Here is a 22,574-nt window from a genome sequence, read left to right on the forward strand (position 1 = left end):
ACATCATCATTAGCCATTAGGGAAACTCAAATCAAAACCACAATGAGAAAAAGGAAAACCCACAAAGGAGATGCCACTTCACACTCACAAGGATGGCTAATACCAAAAAGTCATAATAGAAACTGGAACCTTCATACATTGCTGGTAGGAATGTAAAATGGTTCAGCTATTTTTGAAATTGGTTTGACAGATCCTCAAAATGTTAAAGTTGCAATATGACACAGCAATTCTACTCCTAGGTATACATACACAGGAGAGAATACAATACATACACCACACAAAAACTTGTACATAAACCACAATGAGATACTATACAACACATCCATTAGGATGGCTAGTATCAAAAAAAAGGGGGGAGGGGGCAAAAATATGGAGAAATTAGAATTCTTGTGCATTGCTAGCTAGTGGGAATGAAAAATGGTACAGCCAACTGTGGAAAAGTTTGGCAGTTCTTTAAAAAGTTGAACGCAGATTTACCATATTACCTAGCAATTCCACTTCAGGGTATATACCCAAAAGAACTGAAAGCAAGGATTCAAACAGGTATTTGTACATCCATGTTCACAGCAGTATTATTCACAACAGCCAAAAAAATAGAAACAACCCAAATATTCATTGATGTATGAATGGATAAACAAAATGTGGTACATATATATATATATACAATGGAATGTTAGCCTTAAAAAGGAAGGAAATTCTGACACATGCTACAACATGAATGAACTCTGAAGACAAATGCTAAGTGGGGAAAAAAAAGTCACAAAAGGGCAAACAGAGTATGATCCCACTTATATGAGGTACCTAAAATAGGTAAATTCATAAAGACAAAAAGTAGAATAGAGGCTGGAGGTAGGGGGCAATGGGGAGCTATTATTTATTAGGTAGAGAGTTTCTGTTTGGGATGATCAAAAATTCTGGAAATAGACAGTGGTGATGGTTGCACAACATTGTAAATGTATTTAATGTCACTTAATTGTACATGTTAAAATGGCAAATTTTATGTTATGTATGTCTTATCACATTAAAAAAGGCAACAACAAAAAACTTCTAAAGAATATTTATAACAGTACTATATTATTCATAATAGCCAAAAAAGTAGAAACAATCCAAATGTCCATCATCTGATGAATAAATAAAATGTGTATTCATACACTGGAATACTAAGCAATAGAAAGGAATGAAGTGTTGATAACATGCAACATGTGTGAACCTTGAAAATTATGCTCAGTGAAAGAAATCAGACACAAAGGCCACATATGTATGATTTCGTTCACATGAAATGTCCAAAACAGGCAAATGTATAGAGATAGAAAGTAGATCATTATGACCTGGGGTGATAGGGGAGTAAGACGGATGCTAATGGGTATGGGGTTTCTTTGGGGGTAATGAAAACACTCTAAACTTAGATCATGGTGATGACTGCGTAACTCTGGGAATATACTAAAACCAGTGAACTGTACACTTTAAATGGATGTATTTTTATGATTCATAAATTACATCTCAAAAAAGTAACTTCATTAGAAATAGTTTACAGACTCTTTAATTTAGGGCTTTAAGAGGAAGCTTTTGTGTCAACCCTCATTTACTACTTCAATGAAGGGAGTGTATCACTATGAAGGGTCCAAGCCTCACCTTAGCGTTGTTAAGGGGATAACAGCTCGCCTTGCCTCTTTAACTTCTCAAATTGATACTACTTGCTAACTACCGGTGTGGGAAAGGAACAGACTCCTCAACAGTTGCCATGGCAGCTCAACAGCAAAAGCATCAAAAATTAAGAATATAAAGGCTTAGAAACAATGTGTTACAGAGAAAATAATATAAAATTTAAAATCAGAAAACATGACATCAGATTCTATACAATTTTAACAGCCGTGTGACCTAAGATACAAACTCGGTTTCTTCACCTGTAAAACAGGGATAGTATCAGATACTATCCAATCAAAAGAGGTGGAGAGTATTTATACAACCCATGAATTATCTCCTGTTCTACTGGACTATCACTCCCACTCTTCTTTCATTCCATCTTAATGACTACACCTTGCCTGAATCTGTCCTTTCCAACTTTCTTTTTCAGGACCGTCTCCATACAAGACTCCACAGGCATTGAAGATTCACTGTTTCCCCAAAAAGAAGTGTGTCAGACAGTGAGTTGCTGTTCACATGAACCACGGCTGGGTACATGTGACACAAATCCTGAGGCACAAATGAGACAACAGTAAAATGTGGAAAAAACTAAAATTAGAAGACAAGCGAAAACATGCGTGTAGGAATACTAAGTAACTCTTCATTTAGTCAAGATTAAATCTTTAAAGGCAAAGTAAGCACTCAATAAGTTTTTTTTAATAGAAAGCATACATATGAAATAGTGAAGTAGCCCTAGAATTAAGCAATTAGCAATCATTCCCAGCAACTTATTAGATGGCCTGTATGACTTCCCATAGCCTATTCAACTTCAAAATAGACTCTTGTCACCCAAAAGCATACTGAGATAAATTGCTAAAACACTTAGGACAGAATGTTTTCTGGGTTGGAAACAAATCGTTTTAATTCATCAAGCTTCTCAGTCTACCAAGTAAGCTAAGTCAACTTCACTAGTTTTCAAAATTCTTTAAAATTCAATCCTTTCCTGTAATTATTTAAAAAATCAAAGATTATAGTAGTTCAAAAAGACCACTTAGGGGCTTCCCTGGTGGCGCAGTGGTTGAGAGTCCGCCTGCCGATGCAGGGAATGCGGGTTCATGCCCCGGTCTGGGAAGATCCCACATGCCGCGGAGTGGCTGGGTCCGTGAGCCATGGCCGCTGAGCCTGCGCGTCCGGAGCCTGTGCTCCGCAACGGGAGAGGCCACAACACTGAGGGGCCCGCGTACCAAAAAAAAAAAAAAAAACACCACTTAGGACCTAGAAATATACATAATCACCTAAGCTTAAATGCAGAGTACAGAGAAACTAGAGAAAACCCAAATTACCAATTTTTTAAAAAATTAATTTTGTGTCTTAAAATGGTCAGGATCTAAGATACATTATTATGTGATTACAAGAAAAATACAAAAACCGCATTACAGGGGAAATCAATAAAAGCCCAACACCTGCTGTGTAAACATCTTAAATGTGTTATTTCTACTGCAAAGGATATTGTTCAAACCTCTGACTGCTAGCAGTAGTATAGTCATCCCTCCGTATCGGTTGGAGATTGATTCCAGGACCCGCTGCAGATACCAAAAACCCAAAGATGCTCAAATCCCTTATATAAAACGCCATAGTACAGTCGGCCTTCTGTATTCCCGGGTTCCAAAACTACAGGTTCTACACTCCTGTATATGGAACTCAAGGATACAGAGGGGTTACTGTATTAAACAGAGCCAAGAGATAAAATGGACTCAGAACTCTTCACTGAAAGTATTCCTAACATTCAAATATATAAAGAACAATATAGCCTATGATTATTCTCCTTTCCCCCAATATTTCCACATTTGCTTATTCAAAAGGTCCTACATGTGACCTCCCTTTCAAAAAGTCATCTCTCTCTTTCCCTTCACGGTTCAACGCCCTGCAAACTGTACTCTCCACTCGCCTCCACGTAGTCTCTTCTCATTCACTCAAACCCTCCATTGCTCTAATAAAACTGCTCCAAGGAGTCATTAGTCATCGTTCCTGGTCCTCATCTTCTTCACATACTCTGCAAAGTTAGACTCTCTCATTAAAACACTCTGCCTTCAGTTTGCAGTACTTCTCCTGTAACTCTCTCTAACCCATGCTCTGAATTCTTTCCTCCCTAACAAAAGTATTCTTTTTTCAAATCTTCAATAAATATGTATTGAAGCACCTACTACATGCTAGCCACTGTGTGAGGCACTGAAGATCTAGCAGTAAACAAAGCCGGTGCTCTCATGTAGCTTACAGTCTAGCTGGCTCCTCCAAGGTTTTAGCCCAGGTCCTATTATCTAATCCCATTGAACAGAGACGGGAGCGGCTCTTTTTGAGCTGTAGTTCATTCCAATTTGTTTAGAATGTAAACTGCTGATGAGCACAGAGTAAACAATGACAGGCCAGCTTGCTCATGTATACACATTATACCCAGGCACAAGCTTCTGATCAATTATTTAAAACTCAAAAATAGCCAGCTAACTAGTCCTGAGCACTAGCAAATTGTGTAACAGTGACAAGTTGCACATGTTGAGTTGTGGTTTCATGACTTAATTTGTGCCATCAGACTTCTGGTTATTTCTTAATGCCCAGGTCATGAGACATCAGCACCAAGCTTTGTCTGAACTTATTTTGCTACTATCCTTAGCACACTTGTTACAAATTACTACCAAACCAAAACTCCTTACTTTGTTCCTGAATATTTTGTGTGACATTTATTCGAAATGGAAATACCAGAACTTTGTTACAGATTTGCTTGTACAGTAGATATGGATGGAGTTGACCATAATATGTATTATGCAACTTATTTTAAAATACCAATCTCAAATTATCAAAGCATTCTAACAGCAAATAGTATTATGGCACATTTGGAAATGACCATGACACCTTACAGTCCATGAGAGCACAATTTGTTAACTGCAAAATCTTGACGTTATCTGGATTCCTGTCAGACACACTGTTACAGTATTTTAACAAAATGTATATTTGAATGCCAAGGGAAAAAACACCCCATCCACCAGCTTGAAAAAAAAAAATAGTGAAACTATGTATCAGGATCAGATCCACAAAAGCAGCTTTGGGAGATTCCCCTATCAAATACTGTAATCCTCTGCAGAATTTGTGTTTAACTAGGATCTTGGCCAAGTAAAGAAGGTGCTAAATCTAGTCCTCTTGGCTTGAGATGACAAACAAACATGATAGCTACAATATTTCAGCACTGTGCAATAGGCAAAGGAGACAGTGATCACAGACTGCTCTGTAAACTACTAAAATTAACTACAGTACAAATGGACCAGATGCTTTAAATTTTCATAAACTTATTTTTGATCCATAATCCACATAGATCAAATTGCACCAATGGTATACCTTCTTCTGCTAAGAAAAAACTCAGGAATTTTTGTGTAAGCATTTAAAAAAAAAGCTGCTTATAACTTTACCATATGTGTAATGTTGCAATGCATTTTCTGTAAGACTTGGCTTACAAAATGGAAGAACATCTCTCTACTAATGAGCAGTTAACTTTAGAGAGTGTTCTAAATCCTTTTCCTCTTCCATGCTTCCTCAAAATAAAAAGTCCCCAACACACTGTTCTTTTCTATACATATAAGGTGACTTTCTACCACTTTTAAGGCAAAAAGAAATGCATCAGCGTCTTTCCCCTCACCCCCCAACCAAAGCACTAGTTTATCTGGAAACTGAAAATAGTGTATACCTTTTGCCTCAAAGAAAGAATGGGATGAAAACAGCACATGTCAACACAAAACAGCAAATTACCTGTTTCTATTACAAATTTCCACTTTACTCAAAATGTAATGAGAAAAGAAATACCCCCAATATTCCTTTTCTTGAAACCATCATTTTGGAAGATAAAGGAACAATTACTGCAAATGAGGTGACAATATTTGCAACATTTGGGCAATTCTTTCCAAAGGTACTTTACCAATGGAGATCATAGTTTGGCAAAGAAATACATAACGGATTTATTTTTTAAACCTGAATTCCAACATTAGTGAGAACTTATTCAATAAAATAGGCTCTCATTTATTTTCATGTCAGTGGTTAAATCTAAATGGAATCTACTAAATAAGCTCAAGAATGTTTGGTATTCAACTGCACACCCATATGAGATAAATACATCCTTCTATGCGTCACTTTTATACTTCAAAACAGAGACCAGAAACTCTGTACAGGGACAATAACCACAAGGAAGCGATTTTAAAAGCAAGTTTCTTATTTCTCCTACATCACTGAATAAAAACAATGAAAAAATTACTGAGGTGAGAGTTATTAAAACTGTGTAATTGTTTACATGTTCTAATTAAATACCACTACTGTGCTCTCACAAACTAAATAAGTAAATCAAAAATTATAATTTTACTTCCATAAATGATACATATAATTGTATTACTTATATATTTACATATATTTAATATATAACTTATTACATAAATACATTTAAATATATAACATATTGTATATATAATCTAGATGATATTTGTAACCATAATAGCTTTTTAAATTTTATTTATTTATTTATTTTTGGCTGGGTTGGGTCTTCGTTGCTGCGCGCGGGCTTTCTCTAGTTGCAGCAAGTGGGGGCTACTCTTCGTTGCGGTGCATGGGCTTCTCCTTGTAGTGGCCCCTCTTGTTGCAGAGCACAGGCTCTAGGGCACGCAGGCTCTAGAGCACAGGCTCAGTAGTTGTGGCGCACGGGCTTAGCTGCCCTGCGGCATGTGGGATCATCCCGGACCAGGGCTCGAACCCGTGTCCCCTGCATTGGCAGGCGGATTCTTAACCACTGCTCCACCAGGGAAGTCCCTGTAACCATAATATCTTAAGATAAAAAACTAATCTATTTATGTGATTTTTGGCAAGAGATATGAGGACACATTATGAAAACCATAGAGATATAAAGTTATAGTATATAATGCTCTGTATATCCCACCATATCACTCATGAATTGTCCCTTCCTGTGGATGCAAGAAAAATAATGTGTTTCACAGCTTATGCATATCCTTAGAGCCTTGTAAAGTGCCACAGAAAATACACACCATATGTTCAACAAAGCACAACTTTGCATATTGTATGTTTCAAAACACATGGTTGATTGGGTATAGGATTAGCATATTTTTAACTGGGTTCTCTCTAGCTGTCTGTTAAAGTATTTGTGAACTATACACTGTACACACAATCAACTTTAGAAAGAGCACAGGGCTTAAAGAGCCATGAGTTTAAGTTCCAGATTTTCCACTCACTGGGTCTATTGTCTAACCTCCCTATGCCTGTTCTCTCATCTCTAACAAGGAAAGGACAATAATTCATAATTTCCCTTCTGCATAGAATTGTTCTAAGAGCCAAAATGAGATAGTATACAAAAGATAAAGCTCTACATAAACATAGTATTTTCTTATATCTTCTTAGTGAAATTATTAAATACCACCATAGCAACTAGCTTTATGTAACAACTACTTTAAAGTAAGGAAAGCACATGCTACAGCGTTCTCACCCAACTACAAAATGCTATGTCTGCTTAGGGATAAGAAAAACCTCCTTTAACCTTGGAGAAGAAGGAAGATGTGAAACAAATTATTTAATTAGTCATCATTTTCTCGACTCAGGTCAAAAGGTAAGACAGACTCTTAAAAACAAATATACATTAAATTTCAGGAAATAGGCGGTTTTTTTTAATTGGCTCTTACTGCTCTTGCATTTCCACAAACAACAATTTGCTCTTATGAACCTAACATATGGGACTGATTTGTTTTCCATGTGTAATTCTCAATATCTAAATAAGTCACTTCAAGCATTGTCCCTTTTCAAGCTGTATAATCCTATACTACTCTGCTAAAGCATGTAATTTCCAACAACACAAGTACTTTAGTATCTTCAGAAGATATCTTCATGTATCTATTCCTAGGGCTAAAATGATGAAAAACTGCAGTGCCCAAGAATGTCAGAACAATGCACAGTTCTGGTTTTAAATGTTTCAAATTTTTTCTACAACACTACATAGCAGCTTGAATATAACCAGTATTTAGTTAATGTTTACTGAATGAATTAGGAATGCTTTGCCTCTATTTTGCTTTTTGATACATGGGGCGGGGCGGGGGGGCACTGTCTTTGGTTTATACCAAGTAGAATCCACATTTCACCGTAAGCAGCAGAAAAGATTTGCCAAGCATACTTTATCAATTCTGTTCAGAAGACACCTACTCATGAGTTGGCTGTGCATCGCAGTACACTTAACTCGTGCTCCAGAATTACCTGAAGTGCCTCACTATACTCAGATAGGGAATGCACCTGTATTCTCAGCAGTGAGTACAAATAAATAGAAATAAATTAATTGAATACATTTCTTTAGCGTGCAAAAACCAATTACTAACTCTTACCTGTGGATATTAAAACATCCACAGGAACAAAATCCTAAAAGTGTGAATTATTATTTAGGAATTACCTCTAAAAACAGTAAAATCTGAATTACAATAATAACATTAATGTAAATACTATAAACAAAATAAGTCTTAATGTCTAATTTTTGTCTACCCTCTACTTACAGTTTACAAAATCTAACAGTTGTCACTTAAAAACTCCTAATTCCAGCCAGTAAGGTTCATTTTCTCTTCATTTTTTGTAAAGTAATATCTAGTCTTGCTATAACTACAAGCTACCAATATTCTTCTTAAGCAATGGGTTACATTCTCTTTCATATTAAATGTATTTCTTTATTGATTTTATCATGTCTGAAATTGCAATCACCTGCTCCCTAAGTGACCCTTTAAATCTCTATTTCAATGCTTATGAAATGGAAAGCACTGAGAGTACTATTCACAAAGTGCACAAAACTTTGAAAAAGACCCCATTATTCTCAAAACAATTCCTATTCGCATTTCAAATTACAACAATAGAGGCTTCTTTATGGAACTGATATTTCTACAATTTTAATAGAAGTTTAGCAACAATTTAAGAAAAGTTGTACAAAAAATTTTAACTAAGCAAACTCAGAATACCAACAGTTGTTGTACAATCAATGTGTACACCAAAGAGAAAAATTTTTTTAATCATGACTTTAGATCTTAAGGAGTTATTTCAGAAAGAAAGCCTCAGAAAATGAAAGCCTCAATTTCAAAGCTGGTTTCTTCAATACCAAGAAGAATAATGACCAATCTTTAGACTGTAATAATTTAACATTTCTTTTATTTTCAAACCTGTAGCTTATACTAACTTTTTAATTAAACTTAAATTATTTCAAACTGTAAACATTTTTACAAGGATTTCTCCATGCCCTCTGAGTTTATATGGCTGCAATTTCAGAAAGTTTGAGAGCTGACACAGTTTCTGATAACCCTGGTTTTCCATAAAAAATGAGCATTACACCAGCAGACAATTACACAGCTCACAAAAACAATGGAGTCAGAAAATTTATATGAATTGACAGCTTGGTATATTACTGCACATGATTTCACAAAAGTCTGTATTCATTCATACACACATTCAGACAATAAACATTTACTGAGCCACCTGCCATCAGCACTGCCCATGAGAAGTTCTCTAGCTAAAGAGCAATGATAAATCATGTAGTCAGATAAATTATAGTATAATTATGTAATATATATAGTATAATGTATTAGGTGATACACTATAACATACAGAGAGATAACATACATACAGATATTCCTCTGACCAACTCATTCGGAGATACACATTATCTAGAACCTTGATAACCAGAGTATGGTTCATGAACCAGAAATGCCATCACCCAGTAGCTGGTCAGTCAGAAATATGCAATCTCGGGTCCCAAGCAAATCTACTGAATCAGAATCTGCATTTTAACACGCTCTCCAGGTAACCCCAATGCAAATTTAAGTTTTGAGAAACACTGATCTAAACATAATTGAAAAACTGTAAATAAGTAAAAGTGACATCTTGTACTTTTAAGCTCTTCAGGCCCCATCCTGAGCCTTTTTACAAATGAATAGATAATTTAACAAGTTCAGTTACTTACCTTCACAGATCAGGAACAAACTGGGAGATACCACTGACAACAAAGAAAGAAAACAGGAAAAACTAATAAAAAGCAATCTCAAAAAGGGATGGCTATAGGGGACCATTTAAACAGCAACAATCTACCCTTTCTGCCTAAATAGGCCCGAAAGGTGTCAGTGTATTACAGAAATATAACAGTTATTGATGTTCTTAAATGTGTCTCCTCTAACTAGTCCACAAATTCCTTGAGGACAGGGACCTAGTTTTATTTATTTATTTATTTATTTATGCGGCACGCGGGCCTCTCGCCACTGTGGCCCCTCCCACCTCGGAGCACAGGCTCCGGACGCTTAGGCCCAGCGGCCATGGCTCACGGGCCCAGCCGCTCCGCGGCATGTGGGATCTTCCCGGACCAGGGCAGGAACCCGTGTCCCCTGCATCGACAGGAGGACTCTCAATCACTGCGCCACCAGGGAAGCCCTAGTTTTATTTTTATACACTTACATTTGTAAACTGAATGACCTTAAATCATTAAGATGAGTTTGGTTAGGCAATGAGATATATATTTCACAAAAATTTCTATCTAAAAAAATTACAATAAAAATGTCACAGCTTTTTTTTTTAAAAAAAGAATAAAGCCTCTCCATTCTATAACAAGCACTCTGAGAACAGAGGCTTCACTGAACTTGTGGCTCCAAATCCGAATCTTTTCTGACTCTATTCAAACTCACTTCTAGGGGACCAGTGCGTGGAGGGAGTAGAGAAAAAGATTAGAAGAGAATGGAGGGAGAATAAAAATCAGAGAACACTCAGGGTTCCTCCACTCGTGAAAATAAAAAGAGAAAAATGGGAAGCCTCACCAAAGATACAGAAATGCCAGACAGAATACTACCTCTAGCAACCATTCACTCCATGGTCCTTGCCCCTGTGAATCAGACACCTGCTCACAATCCTCCTAACCTAAGAACTTAAAGACACCTTAGCTCTAGAAACACTTCCCCTTGTGGCCTTCAATCAGCTATTACAGCCAGTTTATAATACAACAAATTCACTCTTCCAAAACAGCAAATTTCATGATGTTCTAGTCCTTACACTCCAGACAAATCATTAGTTTTCTTGCCTATGTCCTTGCTCATGCTATTACTTCATAGAGAACTTTCTGCTCTGTTAATCTGACCCTGCATGTTAGCCACCAGCCATGTGTGGCTATTTAACATTTGAAATGTGGCTAAACCAGACAGAGATGTATGATAAATGTAAAATACACATCGAATTTTAAGACTTGGTACAAAAAGGATGTAACAGTATTGTTTTTTTAACAATGATTACATGTTGAAATAATATTTTGGATATATTCAATTAAATAAAATAGATAATTAAAATTAATTTCACCTGTTTCTTTTTAATGTGGCTACTAGAAAATTTAAATTACATGTGTGGTACACGTTACACTTCTATTGGACAGTGCTGGTCTAGATCCTACTCATTCTTCAAGGCCTAATTCAAACACCTCCAGCCCCATAAAGCTTTCCCCAATGACTCCAAGTGGACATGGTTTCTGTCTCCCTGAACTTTCATATCACTTTTCTTCACACTCCCAAAGAACCAGAGGAATTTTACCTTCTTACTGAGTGTTCCTATTACAGCTCCCCAACTCCAAGATAAGCAAATCGAGAAAAGAAACTACATCTAGGTCACATAAATTTTCATCCTACACCTTGGAGAGTGCATGTACTAAGGTGATGCGAGATGTCTGCTAATTGAGACTTGAACTTCTCAATTACTATATTATCTATCCCTTTCACCGATTTCCATTTCTTCCTGAGGAATTAAACTCCATGTCTACAAATGTCCTGGATTATAATTAGAGTGCCAGTGAGCTGTACATATATGATGAACAAGCAGATCTAAAACTAATACCGGCAGTCAATACACTTACATCAATTGTAAAAATTCTACAAGCCTCTAAAGGTTCCACTTTTTTTTTTTACACTGCTGTCCCTAAAATTGTATTGTGAAGATCAATTAATTCAAAAGTAGGAGACTTTCCCAGAGATTAACAACACTGGGTGACTAAAGTCTACCAAAAATTGTCCGAGATCCTCCCACAACCCTGAGAATAGACCAGGTAAGCATACAAAGGCTTGAGTAAAGCAAGAACAGTGTCTTATATCGCAACCAAATCTCTGAAATCGAGCTGTGAGGAAAGTGGTAGGAAGGGAAAAGACGACTTGTGTGCAAGAAACGAAGGGTGTTAACTATTGGAACGCGAAACGAGAAATAAAACCTAGCACAAAAAATGTCTGAATTATGTGGGAGGGATCCTCCCTGGGTGTATCTCTCAACCTCTGAATCCTCAGGCAAAGGTCGCGGTGGTCATTTCAAGGGTCTTTTCTTCAAATCGTATTCCAGTGCCTGAGATCTGCATCCGCGAATCTTCCTTCCTCACCAGCCTATTCTGACTCCCCGGGCCAGGAATTCCGGCCAAACCCAACCCTGAAGCCACCCTTCTCCAGCACAGTTTGGAAACCGGCGGATGAACCAGGAGGGCCGAACTGAGACCCAGCAGCTGGACGACACCCCTCTCCCATCGAGTCCGGGCTTAGCCCCTTGGGCAGGACTGGGCTGGCAGAGGAGAGCCAGTAGGCAGAGGGGGCGGGGCAGGGCGTCGGACTTCGAGGATGGGTCTTCCCGTTCCATGCCGGCGCCTGCCGGTGCCGCGGGGACCCGCAAGGTGGTGACAAGGCAGAATAGAAAAGCAGTGCAAAGCAGCCCGGGGCTTTCACTCACCAGCCGTCGCTCCCCGACGTTGGCAGTGGCAGGACCTCTTCTCCTTCCGCCATTGCTGTTGACGTCCACGTCACTTTGCCGAAAAGTGGACCTGGCGCCGAGGCCGACTCAGACCCAACGTCGTAAAAGGTCCTCGGAAGTCTGGGACTGAGCTTCTGGAGAGGGAAAGGAAGAGGGAAGAGGCGACAACGCGAAGAACGCAACGTCACGACGTCCCGAGGGCGAAAGGTAACTTGGAGGAGGAGACGTGGAGAGCCGCTACCCCATCCAAAGACTACATGTCCCAGGATGCCGCGGGGACCGGGCCGGGCGCAGTGGGCGGGGCTTGGCGAGGGCGTGCGTCCCAGTAGGAGGCCCTTGAGAGGGTCGCTTCTTGGCGTGCAGTTAGCGTCTTCTTTGCGTCTTGGCGTCCTGCTTAAAGTCATGTTTGACTGTCTTAAATAGTGGAGAGGCGAGGGGAGGGGGGAATCCTACAGGGAGGGTGGAGATAGGAGCATAGCCACATTTGGGCCATTTCCTAGTGCAACAGCTGTGTTTGAGAAAAGAGTGGGCTGTAAGGAAAAGGCATGCTCACCTCTGTTTGTGGGGCGCGGTCAGAAGTACAAATGGAGGCCACGTACTTTATGTTTGAATACTTTAAAAGTTTTTTTTTTTTAAAGCTAAACAGTAAAGGAAATATGTTCTAGCCTCCCACCTTTATAAACATATCTTTCTAACAACATAGAAGGGCAAGTCCAAATTTAGAATTCTAGAACTCTGGATTTCCAAGCAGGGAGAGCTGCCAAGTTTCTTCTCTTCCCACCCTACTTCCCCTTCACTCCACGTGGGTGGACTCCTCGGCCTCCACATCCAAGCTCGGTGTCTACCATCACCAGCAAAGCGCCGGCTTTTAGTTTCCCCTTGACCATACCTGGGCCTAGGGCTGAGCACAGGGTTCAGGAAGATGGACCTAGGGAAATGCTTTTGTAAGCCCTGGACCTAATGCTGATGAAGTAAAGCCACATGTAACAATATGGATTAATCTGGAAAATATGATGTTAAATGAACAAAACATTGTGGAAGGGTAGGTAAAGTATGGTGTCATTTATATTTGGCTTTAAAAATAGGCAGCACAATATACATTTTTATAGAATGTATGTGCTTTTAAAAAATGCACAAGAATGATATATAGAAAAATTGGAATGGCAGTTCTCAAAGATAAACAAAACCAGACATTAGTTAAGTAGTGAAAACAGATGTTATTCAGAAACTACGGACAGTAGGGGCGTGGGCTGAGCTCCATTCTGATTTGTGCAGAGGTGTTTAGGGGTTTTAAAGGGAGAAAGAGGGAGCAGGGAGAGCGGGACTCAGAGGCAGACAAGTGAAAAATTACAAAGCATTGGTCAGTGTAATTGTGATTAGACCAGCTGTGTCTGCTAGCTGGTAATTTTCGAGGTTAGGATTCTTCCCTGGCACAGAGCCTGAGAGACAGAGACCCTGCCCTTCTTGATGATTACATTTCAAAGGAATGGCTCTCAGGTCCTTGAGAAGGACACGTCTAAGTTGTAATAGATACATATTCACAGATGTAAGCCCTTTGTAGTAAATGCTCCAAGAGACGTCAGTAACCTATCATCAGGTGTTGGCTAGATCAAACAGTAAACTCTGCTGGCAGCCATTGCACTTTCTCAATCAGGCATTTTAATGGGGTTCATTGGAGGCCAGGGTCATCCTAGGGACACAGCCTTAAGTTGCTAAAGACCATGCTAGAGTTTGATCAAGTCTCTTAGTGCAAGAGTTTGGACAGAGTGCCAAAAGTTCTGCAGTTCTCACAGTTACATTTGTGGGAGGAGAGGAAATGGCTTCAATTATATTTTTAATATTTTGTTTCTAAAGAGCTGAGAAATGGCTACATAGGTGTTCAGTATTCTTTATAGAGTCTATACTTTGGTGTCTAAAATGTTTCATAATTTTAAAAACTATTTGATTAAATATGCACAAAGCATAGTACAGCTCTTTCATTTACAACCAAAAACATGTTCATTCTCTTCCCAAAGGGGAAATAATACAGAGCCACATTATTGCACCTACTTCTAAGCCAAGGATCTCTGCATGATGTTCAGTCTTTCTATGGGGAAACATTTTTTTTAATATGGAGTGAGAGTTTAGATAACAGCTATCAAAAAGAATAAAAGACATGAATCTAGGTCAAATTACTATCCTGATATTCAGGACCTCTGCTGGGTCTCTTCAATTGCTGTCAGTGGATTTTCAGAAGTTTTCTAAAATGTTTTGTAAAACTGTTAATTCAGTGACATGACAAGCAGTTGTTCATTGATTAAGGTGATCATAACCCTCAATTGTAATTCATTCTCAGTGTAATTAAAACAGTGACTGCTTAATACTCCATGTGGTAAAAGTATTATTCCATTTAAAATATATCAAGTGTTTGCTTGTGTTTGATATCCAGGCTCCTGAGTTAGCACAGACTCCGTGGTTGATGAGTTTTCTGATAAGTCCTTCCTCTTCATTTGGATCCAGTTTGTCCACATTTTCCCCAACATGCCTCACTTCCTGAGGTGACAAGGATATCACTATGCCCAAAGAACATTTTATAGATGGCTACAAGTTTTTATGGGTGTAACTTTCTGAGTATTTTTGTGCTTTAAAAAAAACCCTCAAAGTCCTGCCTTTTACCTGGATTGTTATGAGCTTTAAAAAATATAAGTATGGGATTACAAGTAGAATTTGTTAAATTCTAGTAGTAAATCTCTGCTTAAAAAAAAAAATTTCAAGAGCTAGAGAAGATTTTATTATGAAATTATCTCCCTGTATTTTCTTTCTTTACTCTTTTCTCCTAATTATGAGAAGATTCCATCAATGACACTAGAAGCTCTCTCTGCTTTTATATATCTTTCTGGAACAGAGGAAGTTGGAATTTCTTTTTTCATAGACCTGGTGATGCTAATAGTGCTGACCATCTGGATCTGTGCACAATGCAGGCATTCCAAGATATATCTTCATGAAAGGCACATCCTATCACCCACATAGGGTGTGTTATCGGCCTGCACTTCTGCAGCTATTTGTACTCCCGTGCCCAAATAGAAAAGTATGGTATTATTCTATATTATCCTTGGATAAAATCAAACTGCATTTTTATAAAGGGAAAATTAAAGTTTCTTGGTTTTGAATGAAACTGTAAAAAAAAAAAGAATATTTTTCATCTATTATTTGGTGTTGCGTGCCATATAACTATGTAATTATGTAGTTCATATTGTATTATATGTACTTAAGTCATATTATGACACAGTCTATTCTCAATAACTATTCGTTAAATGAACTGAAGATTTTTTTTGAAGTATTTTGGAGTAGTTGAAGTCATTCAGCTATATAGAAACAGCTGGTTGGGATTGGGGGCAAGTGTTGAGCAAACAGTGATAACAAAATATTTCTCCCTTATCCTTCTAGTAGTTGTCTTTGCTAATTGAAGTTGACTCTTAATAGGTTATATAGATGGACCCAAAGTAAACATTTGGACAGGGATTGACCCATTCTTGGGTTTGGGGTAGTTATGCTTTAACGTGGGAGCCTGTTTCACTCTTTCCTCATTCCAGATTTGCTCCCAAATGTTCCAGACAAAAGGCTCTTATTAGGGTTGAGTCACTGCTGGTTAGAAACAGAGATTGTAAACAATATGTTAGCTGGAACTAGCCTTCATTTTAAAAACTTAACTTCTTGCCTTTTGTGAGTTCACACACTCACAATATGTAAACAGTATCTTTAGACAATGGCTGTGCTATTCTTTACATATAATCTGTCTCCATTCACCTCATACACTTATACTCACCCTTCCTTTTCGGCATATGTCTTTCCAAATAAAAGAGTTAGCAAGCAACCATCTAAGGTAATTGGATGAAATCGCATGATATATGCTTTTAACGATATGTGTAAGAAATACAGGTATGTATTACAATTTCTATGAATATGTTATTTACAGACTGGTTTCTCTAATACCCATGCTAAATTGTACAGCTTATCCCACTCCTGGGCATATACCTGGACAAAACTATAATTTGAAAAGGTACATGCACCCCTATGTTCATAGCAACACTATTCACAATAGCTAAAACATGGAAACAACCTAAATGTCCATCAATAGGTGAATGGATAAAGAAGATGTGGTACATGTATACTATGGAATACTACACAGCTATAAAAAAGAATGAAATAACACCATTTGCAGCAACATGGATGCAACTAGAGATTATCATACTGAAGTACGTCAGAAAGAGAAAGACAAATACATATGATATCACTTGTATGTGGAATCTAAAATATGGCACAAATGAACCTATCTACAAAACAGAGAGACTCACAGACATAGAGATCAGACTTGTGGTTGCCAAGGCGGAGGCAGGGAGGGAGAGAGATGGACTGGGAGTTTGGGGTTGGTAGATGCAAACTATTACATTTAGAATGGATAAACAACAAGGTCCTACTGTACAGCACAGGGAACTACATCCAATCTCCTGGGATAAACCATAATGGAAAAGAATATTTAAAAAAAGAATGTCCATATGTGTATAAATGAGTCACTTTGTTGTACAGCAGAGATTGACACAACATTGTTAAGTCAACTACACTTCAATTAAAAAAAGAAAAAAAAAGAAATTGTACAGCTTATCACTGTCATTACTACATTCCAAATTCACATAAGAAGAATTAAAAGGGCTTCCCTGGTGGCGCAGTGGTTGAGAGTCCGCCTGCCGATGCAGGGGACACGGGTTCGTGCCCCGGTCCGGGAAGATCCCACATGCTGCGGAGCGGCTGGGCCCGTGAGCCATGGCCGCTGAGCCTGTGTGTCCGGAGCCTGTGCTCCGCAACAGGAGAGGCCGCAACAGTGAGAGGCCCACGTACCACAAAAAAAAGAATTAAAAAATTAAGTAAAAAGAATTCTTAGGATATAATGAATATGAAAATGACCACAGAAACAAAAGCATTTAAAACATTTAGATGAAGAATTTCTTCTCTATAATTTTGCTCACACTTTTCTCTAGACAATATCAACTACTTCCGTGTTGTTAATTGCCATCTGTAACTCCTAAATCTGTATTTCCAACCCTGTTCTTTTATAGTTTGCATCTATGAATCTAGCCATCCGCTGGGAGCTTGCACTTGGATGACCCACAAACACTCCAAACTCAATATTTCTAAAACCAAACTCATTATGTCTACCTGCTCCCCAGTCCATTCCATTTCTATAGAGGTAAATGGTTTTATTATGTATCTAGTCATCTAAGCCAGAAACTTGGGAATTATTCTAGCTTTCTTTCCTTTTTATTTCCCATGGGTCATCATGGACCTATGCATATTTTCCTCCCTAGGTATCTTTCAAGTCAGGTCGTTCTCACCACCCCTGCAGTTTTTATCTTGCTTTTGCTCCTCATTTTGTTTTGCATGAAGGGAGTCTTTAATTAGTCTCCAACCTCCTTCCACTCTCTTCCCCAAAGAGTCAACACAGGCTCTACACTAGGGGTTCAAACTGGCAGCCCTCAGGCTAGATTTACTTAGCAACTTATATTCTCTTGTCATTTTTAATCACTTGAATATCTTTATACACTTTTCAGTTTGTCTCCTCCACCACTCCCCACCACTTGAGACCAGCCCCCAATTTACACATTTTTTATTTGCTTGATCCTCAGAGGTATTTGAATTTGTGACTCTTGTTGCATATTTCTAAAATGGAAGTTTACCTAAAATCCTTCGATTGCCCATTATCCCCTATAAAGAATGTCTAAATTCTTTATCATGGATACAATACTCTCAGAATCTTGAGTACTTTCCCATCTTCCCTTTTAACATATGCTTCAGCCATTCTATATTTTTTTAAGTCAGTTGCTTGATTTTTTAAAAATATTTATTTGGCTGCGCCGGGTCTTAGTTGCAGCACACGGGATCCCTAGTTGTGGCATGCGAAATCTTTCTTCTTTTAGTTGCGGCATGCGGTATTAGTTCCCTCACCAGAGATCAAACCCAGGCCCCCTGCATTGGGATTGTGGAGTCTTAACTGCTAGACCACCAGGGAGGTCCCTCAGCCATTCTATATTTACAGGCCCCAGATATGCCCTGCTGCTCCATGACTTTATGTCTTTGTTAAAACTTGCTTCCTCTGCTTTGTTACATTCTAACTTCCTTCAACTGGTTACACTTAGCCATATGGCTTGAGCAACATTTTCTTTGTAACCCTCTCTCTCAAGCAGAATTATTCATTCCTGCCTTTTGCTATCACTTCCCCTTAAATATTCCTCAAAATTATATGCTTATATATTTGTTTTCTCTACTAGACCCGATATCCTTGGGACCAGCTTAATATGTCTTTACATTTCTAGTGCATAGCATAGTACTTGATACATAGCTGTAATCTGCTGTATGAGTAAATGGATGAATGGACTGTGTGCATGCGTGTGTGTGTGTGTGTGTGTGTGTATGTGTGCGTGTGTAACATTATTACTGCAAACACTTATAGACCATTTATCATGTCCTAGGCATTGTTCTAAGCACTTCTGTTAACTCATTTAATCCTCCCAACAACCCTATAAATTAGTAATGAATAAATATGAAATCTGAAATCAAGTTAGATCAAATAGGCAAGTAGTTTTCTATTATGATTTAAGAAGCATTTCTTTAGAAGTAGAAATGATTGTCATGTTTGTATTAAATTAAAAAAATAAGTTAATGAAGACACACAAAAGGAGAAGAGGGAGGACATTACTTCAGGGTCCTTATGCATCACAAGTAGGTGCAATTGCTCGATTGAGTGTTTCTGCTTCTGCTTAATGAAATCCTTCCTGGGAGAGGCAAAATCTTGTGTCATCCTTTCTAACCTGAAGCAAATTAATTTCTTCCTGCCATAAAAATGTTATTATTTTTTAAATCTTTGATTTGTATAAAGCATTTGGTGATAATCTGTGAGCAGAGACAAAGCCTATATCCACAGATAATGATATCTGCTTCAATTCTGTCTAGTCACAGTCTTTTTTCTTTTTTTTTTTTTTTGCGGTACGCGGGCCTCTCACCGTTGTGGCCTCTCCCGTTGCAGAGCACAGGCTCCAGAGGCACAGGCTCAGCGGCCATGGCTCATGGGCCCAGCTGTTCCGCGGCATGTGGGATCTTCCCGGACCAGGGCACAAACCCGTGTCCCCTGCATCGGCAGGCGGACTCTTAACAACTGCGCCACCAGGGAAGCCCTAGTCACAGTCTTTACAATGTCCTAAGAGGCTCTACATAATCTGCAACCCCAGTGTTCCCTCCATCTGGAAATCTCTTTGCCCAGATATATTTAGGCTCAGTGGGTACATAGTTTTCAGGTAGGCAGAGATAAGGAAAAGAACTTCAGGGAGGGACTGACAAGATCAAATGCAGAAAAGCACCAGGCATGTTGGTGGTTCAGAGAGTAGGCCAGTGATGGAAGAGACAGTTCAGCCAGGATCTGGCAGGGAATGGAGAGCAACTGAAGGTTCTCAAATATTAGAGGACTCTATGACCCAAGGACAGTTTTACAAAGATGAACAGTTGGATTGAAGGTAGAAGAGATCAGAGACAGGGAGGCCAGCCAGGGGCCAGTAAGATCCTAAACTGGGATATTAGCCATAGAGCTAGAAAAAAGTAATAAAAATGAGAAAGATTGTGGGAAGAGAAAGATTATGAGAGACCGAGTTCCTGATCAGATATGAGACAAAAGAAGGGGTATGTGGTCCTGATGATAGTAGCCACAGCAGGAGCAGAGCCCTCAGGAGGGATCAGATAGAGGTTTGATGGAAATGGGATACATTAGGCAGTTGGAAATAGGGCTGTGGCCCAGAAAATGGACTAGGTCTAAGGATACAAATCCTGTAAAATTCTCATTCTGGTTCTTTCTGTAGGATGAGAGGTAACCAATCAGGAGACAGAGACTGGCAATGGGCACTCTCATATGCCACTATGGGAAGTGAATTTGTGCAAATGTTTTTGGATTAGAATTTGGAAATACTCATCAACATCTAAAGTATACGTACCTTTTGAAATATTCTCTGTAGAATTTACCTTACAGAGATATTTGCACAATTGAGGAAGAGCATATACAAGGATGCTCATTGATGTACTGTTTGGCTTCTAATGGCAAAAAAAATTGGAGTCAACTTAATTGTCCATCATTGGATGGTACCTCTATATGATGAAATACTATGTTGCTGTTAAATATAATAGAATGAGGTAAAGCTATATATAATGACACAGAAAGGTGTCTACCATGTATTAAGCAAAAAATAGCAAGTTGTAGATGTGTTAATTAACTAGACTGGAGGAATCTTTTCACAATGAATAAGTATATCAAGTCATCACCATGTACACTTTATTTTTTTCATGTACACTTTAAATATCTTTCCATTTTGTCAATTATACCTCAATAAAGCTGAAAATTTTTCAATTAAAAAAACCTCTTGGGCTTCCCTGGTGGCGCAGTGGTTGAGAGTCCGCCTGCCGATGCAGGGGACACGGGTTCGTGTCCCGGTCCGGGAGGATCCCACATGCCGCGGAGCGTCTGGGCCCGTGAGCCATGGCCGCTGAGCCTGCGCGTCCGGAGCCTGTGCTCCACAACAGGAGAGGCCACAACAGTGAGAGGCCCACGTACCGCAAAAAAATTTTTAAAAATAAATATAATGCAGTCCTTCTCCCAACACTTCCAATATTTAAAAAAAAAAAAAAAAAAAAAAACCTCTTAAAGTTCCCCTCCCACCCCATGACCACTAACAGAAGAGTTCAGTTGGTGTATGTTCTGGTTCTACCTAGCCTTGAAAAGCTGGGTCCAACATGCCCCAGGAATTGTGTTAACCATTTTATTTATTTTTAAATAAAACAGAAGGGTGGGGAGAAAAGCAAGTTGCAAAATGGTGTGTCTAATATAATTCCACTTTTCAAAAAAAGTGAGATATATATTTGGACATTCACACAGAAAGGTCTAAAAGAATATGTGGAATTGTTAACTGTGATAGTTTAGGTTGGGCACGACTTAATGGGACATTGACCTTCTACAGCTATAAATTGTTAGACGTTTTTTCCACTGAGCATGTATTATTTGTAATAAGAATAAAAGTTTGGAATTTTATTTAAAAAAAACTTTCAGACTTTCTTAAGGAGCTCATTCAGTCACTGGTACTAAAGGTGAGATAAAAGTAGGTCAAAGCAAGGCAGGAAAACGTGCGGTGGACTGAGTATGTGAAAGTGGTACATGGTGTGTATGTATTGATATATGAAAACGAGCGGCCGGGCCCTGCCTGGTTTGGCACCTCCTGAACATTCTAGTCCCCTTTCATAGCACCTTCCTCTCCCCCTTACACCGGCCTCCTCTCTGTTCCTTGAATAAGCCTTTCAACACATGGCCTCTGCGCATGCTGTCTCTGCCTGAAAAAATCCCCACCCCAAACACACAGCCTCCGACATGTACACACCTTGCTCTTACTTCACATCTCAGCTCAGTTGTCACTTCCTCAGAGAAGTGAGAGGGCAGCCTTTCAGAATACAGCAGGCCCCTTTGTTACATGTGTTTCTAAATACGCTACACGTGATTTGAATGGGAAAACAAGAAATTTAAAACGGGAAGGGAGAAGGATGGCAGAGAGTGACTAATGCTTTAATGGTATTCATGTTTTGAAACCTTTCTTCTTGATCTATATTGTCTAGTCTACCTGCTTTTCCTACTTTTAAGTTTACTTATGGTTCTTCTTAGATATTTCCTATGCAGGGCGGTAAGAGAAGCCTGAAATCATTAATAGACTGTGAATTCCTGCAGTATCATTGTACAATTTCCCTTTGGACAAATTCCTTTCTGCACTCGTTTACTGAGCGCTAAGTTCTGTTCAAGACCCTGGGTGAAATAACCTTATCTACCGCCCACCTTTCCTACTTTTTCCTCTTCTACTCTCTTATTCAGTGCAAGCTCAGTCCATCACTGTGATTTTCAATCTCATGAGCATTGGAATAACCTGAGGAGCTTTTAAAAAAATGTGGGAATTCACCCTCAGGGATTCTGACTCTGCTGGTCTAGGGTCAGACCCAAGCACAGGGGTGTTCTGAAAGTTCCTTGGGTGATGCTAATGTGCGGGCAGCATTAAGTACCACTGGCTGAGATTAATCCTGAAACA

At 38.8% G+C, this 22,574-nt stretch overlaps 1 protein-coding gene across 3 annotated transcripts in view; it reads right to left on the minus strand.

The window, feature by feature from the left end:
* TBC1D23 (TBC1 domain family member 23) overlaps positions 1-12,603 on the minus strand; it is a 62,531-nt gene extending 49,928 nt beyond the window's left edge. Inside the window, exon 1 of one of the 3 annotated variants that reach the window (XM_049710038.1) lies at positions 12,418-12,603. In XM_049710038.1, the coding sequence (XP_049565995.1) occupies positions 12,418-12,470 (53 nt within the window). In that variant the 5' untranslated portion in view covers positions 12,471-12,603. The remainder of the gene's footprint in view (positions 1-12,417) is intronic. The other 2 variants (XM_049710037.1, XM_049710039.1) reach the window with 2 other exon arrangements.
* Positions 12,604-22,574: the final 9,971 nt, after the last annotated feature.

The sequence above is a fragment of the Orcinus orca genome, chromosome 5 (genome assembly GCF_937001465.1).
Source record: "Orcinus orca chromosome 5, mOrcOrc1.1, whole genome shotgun sequence".
In the NCBI taxonomy this organism is placed as follows: domain Eukaryota; kingdom Metazoa; phylum Chordata; class Mammalia; order Artiodactyla; family Delphinidae; genus Orcinus; species Orcinus orca.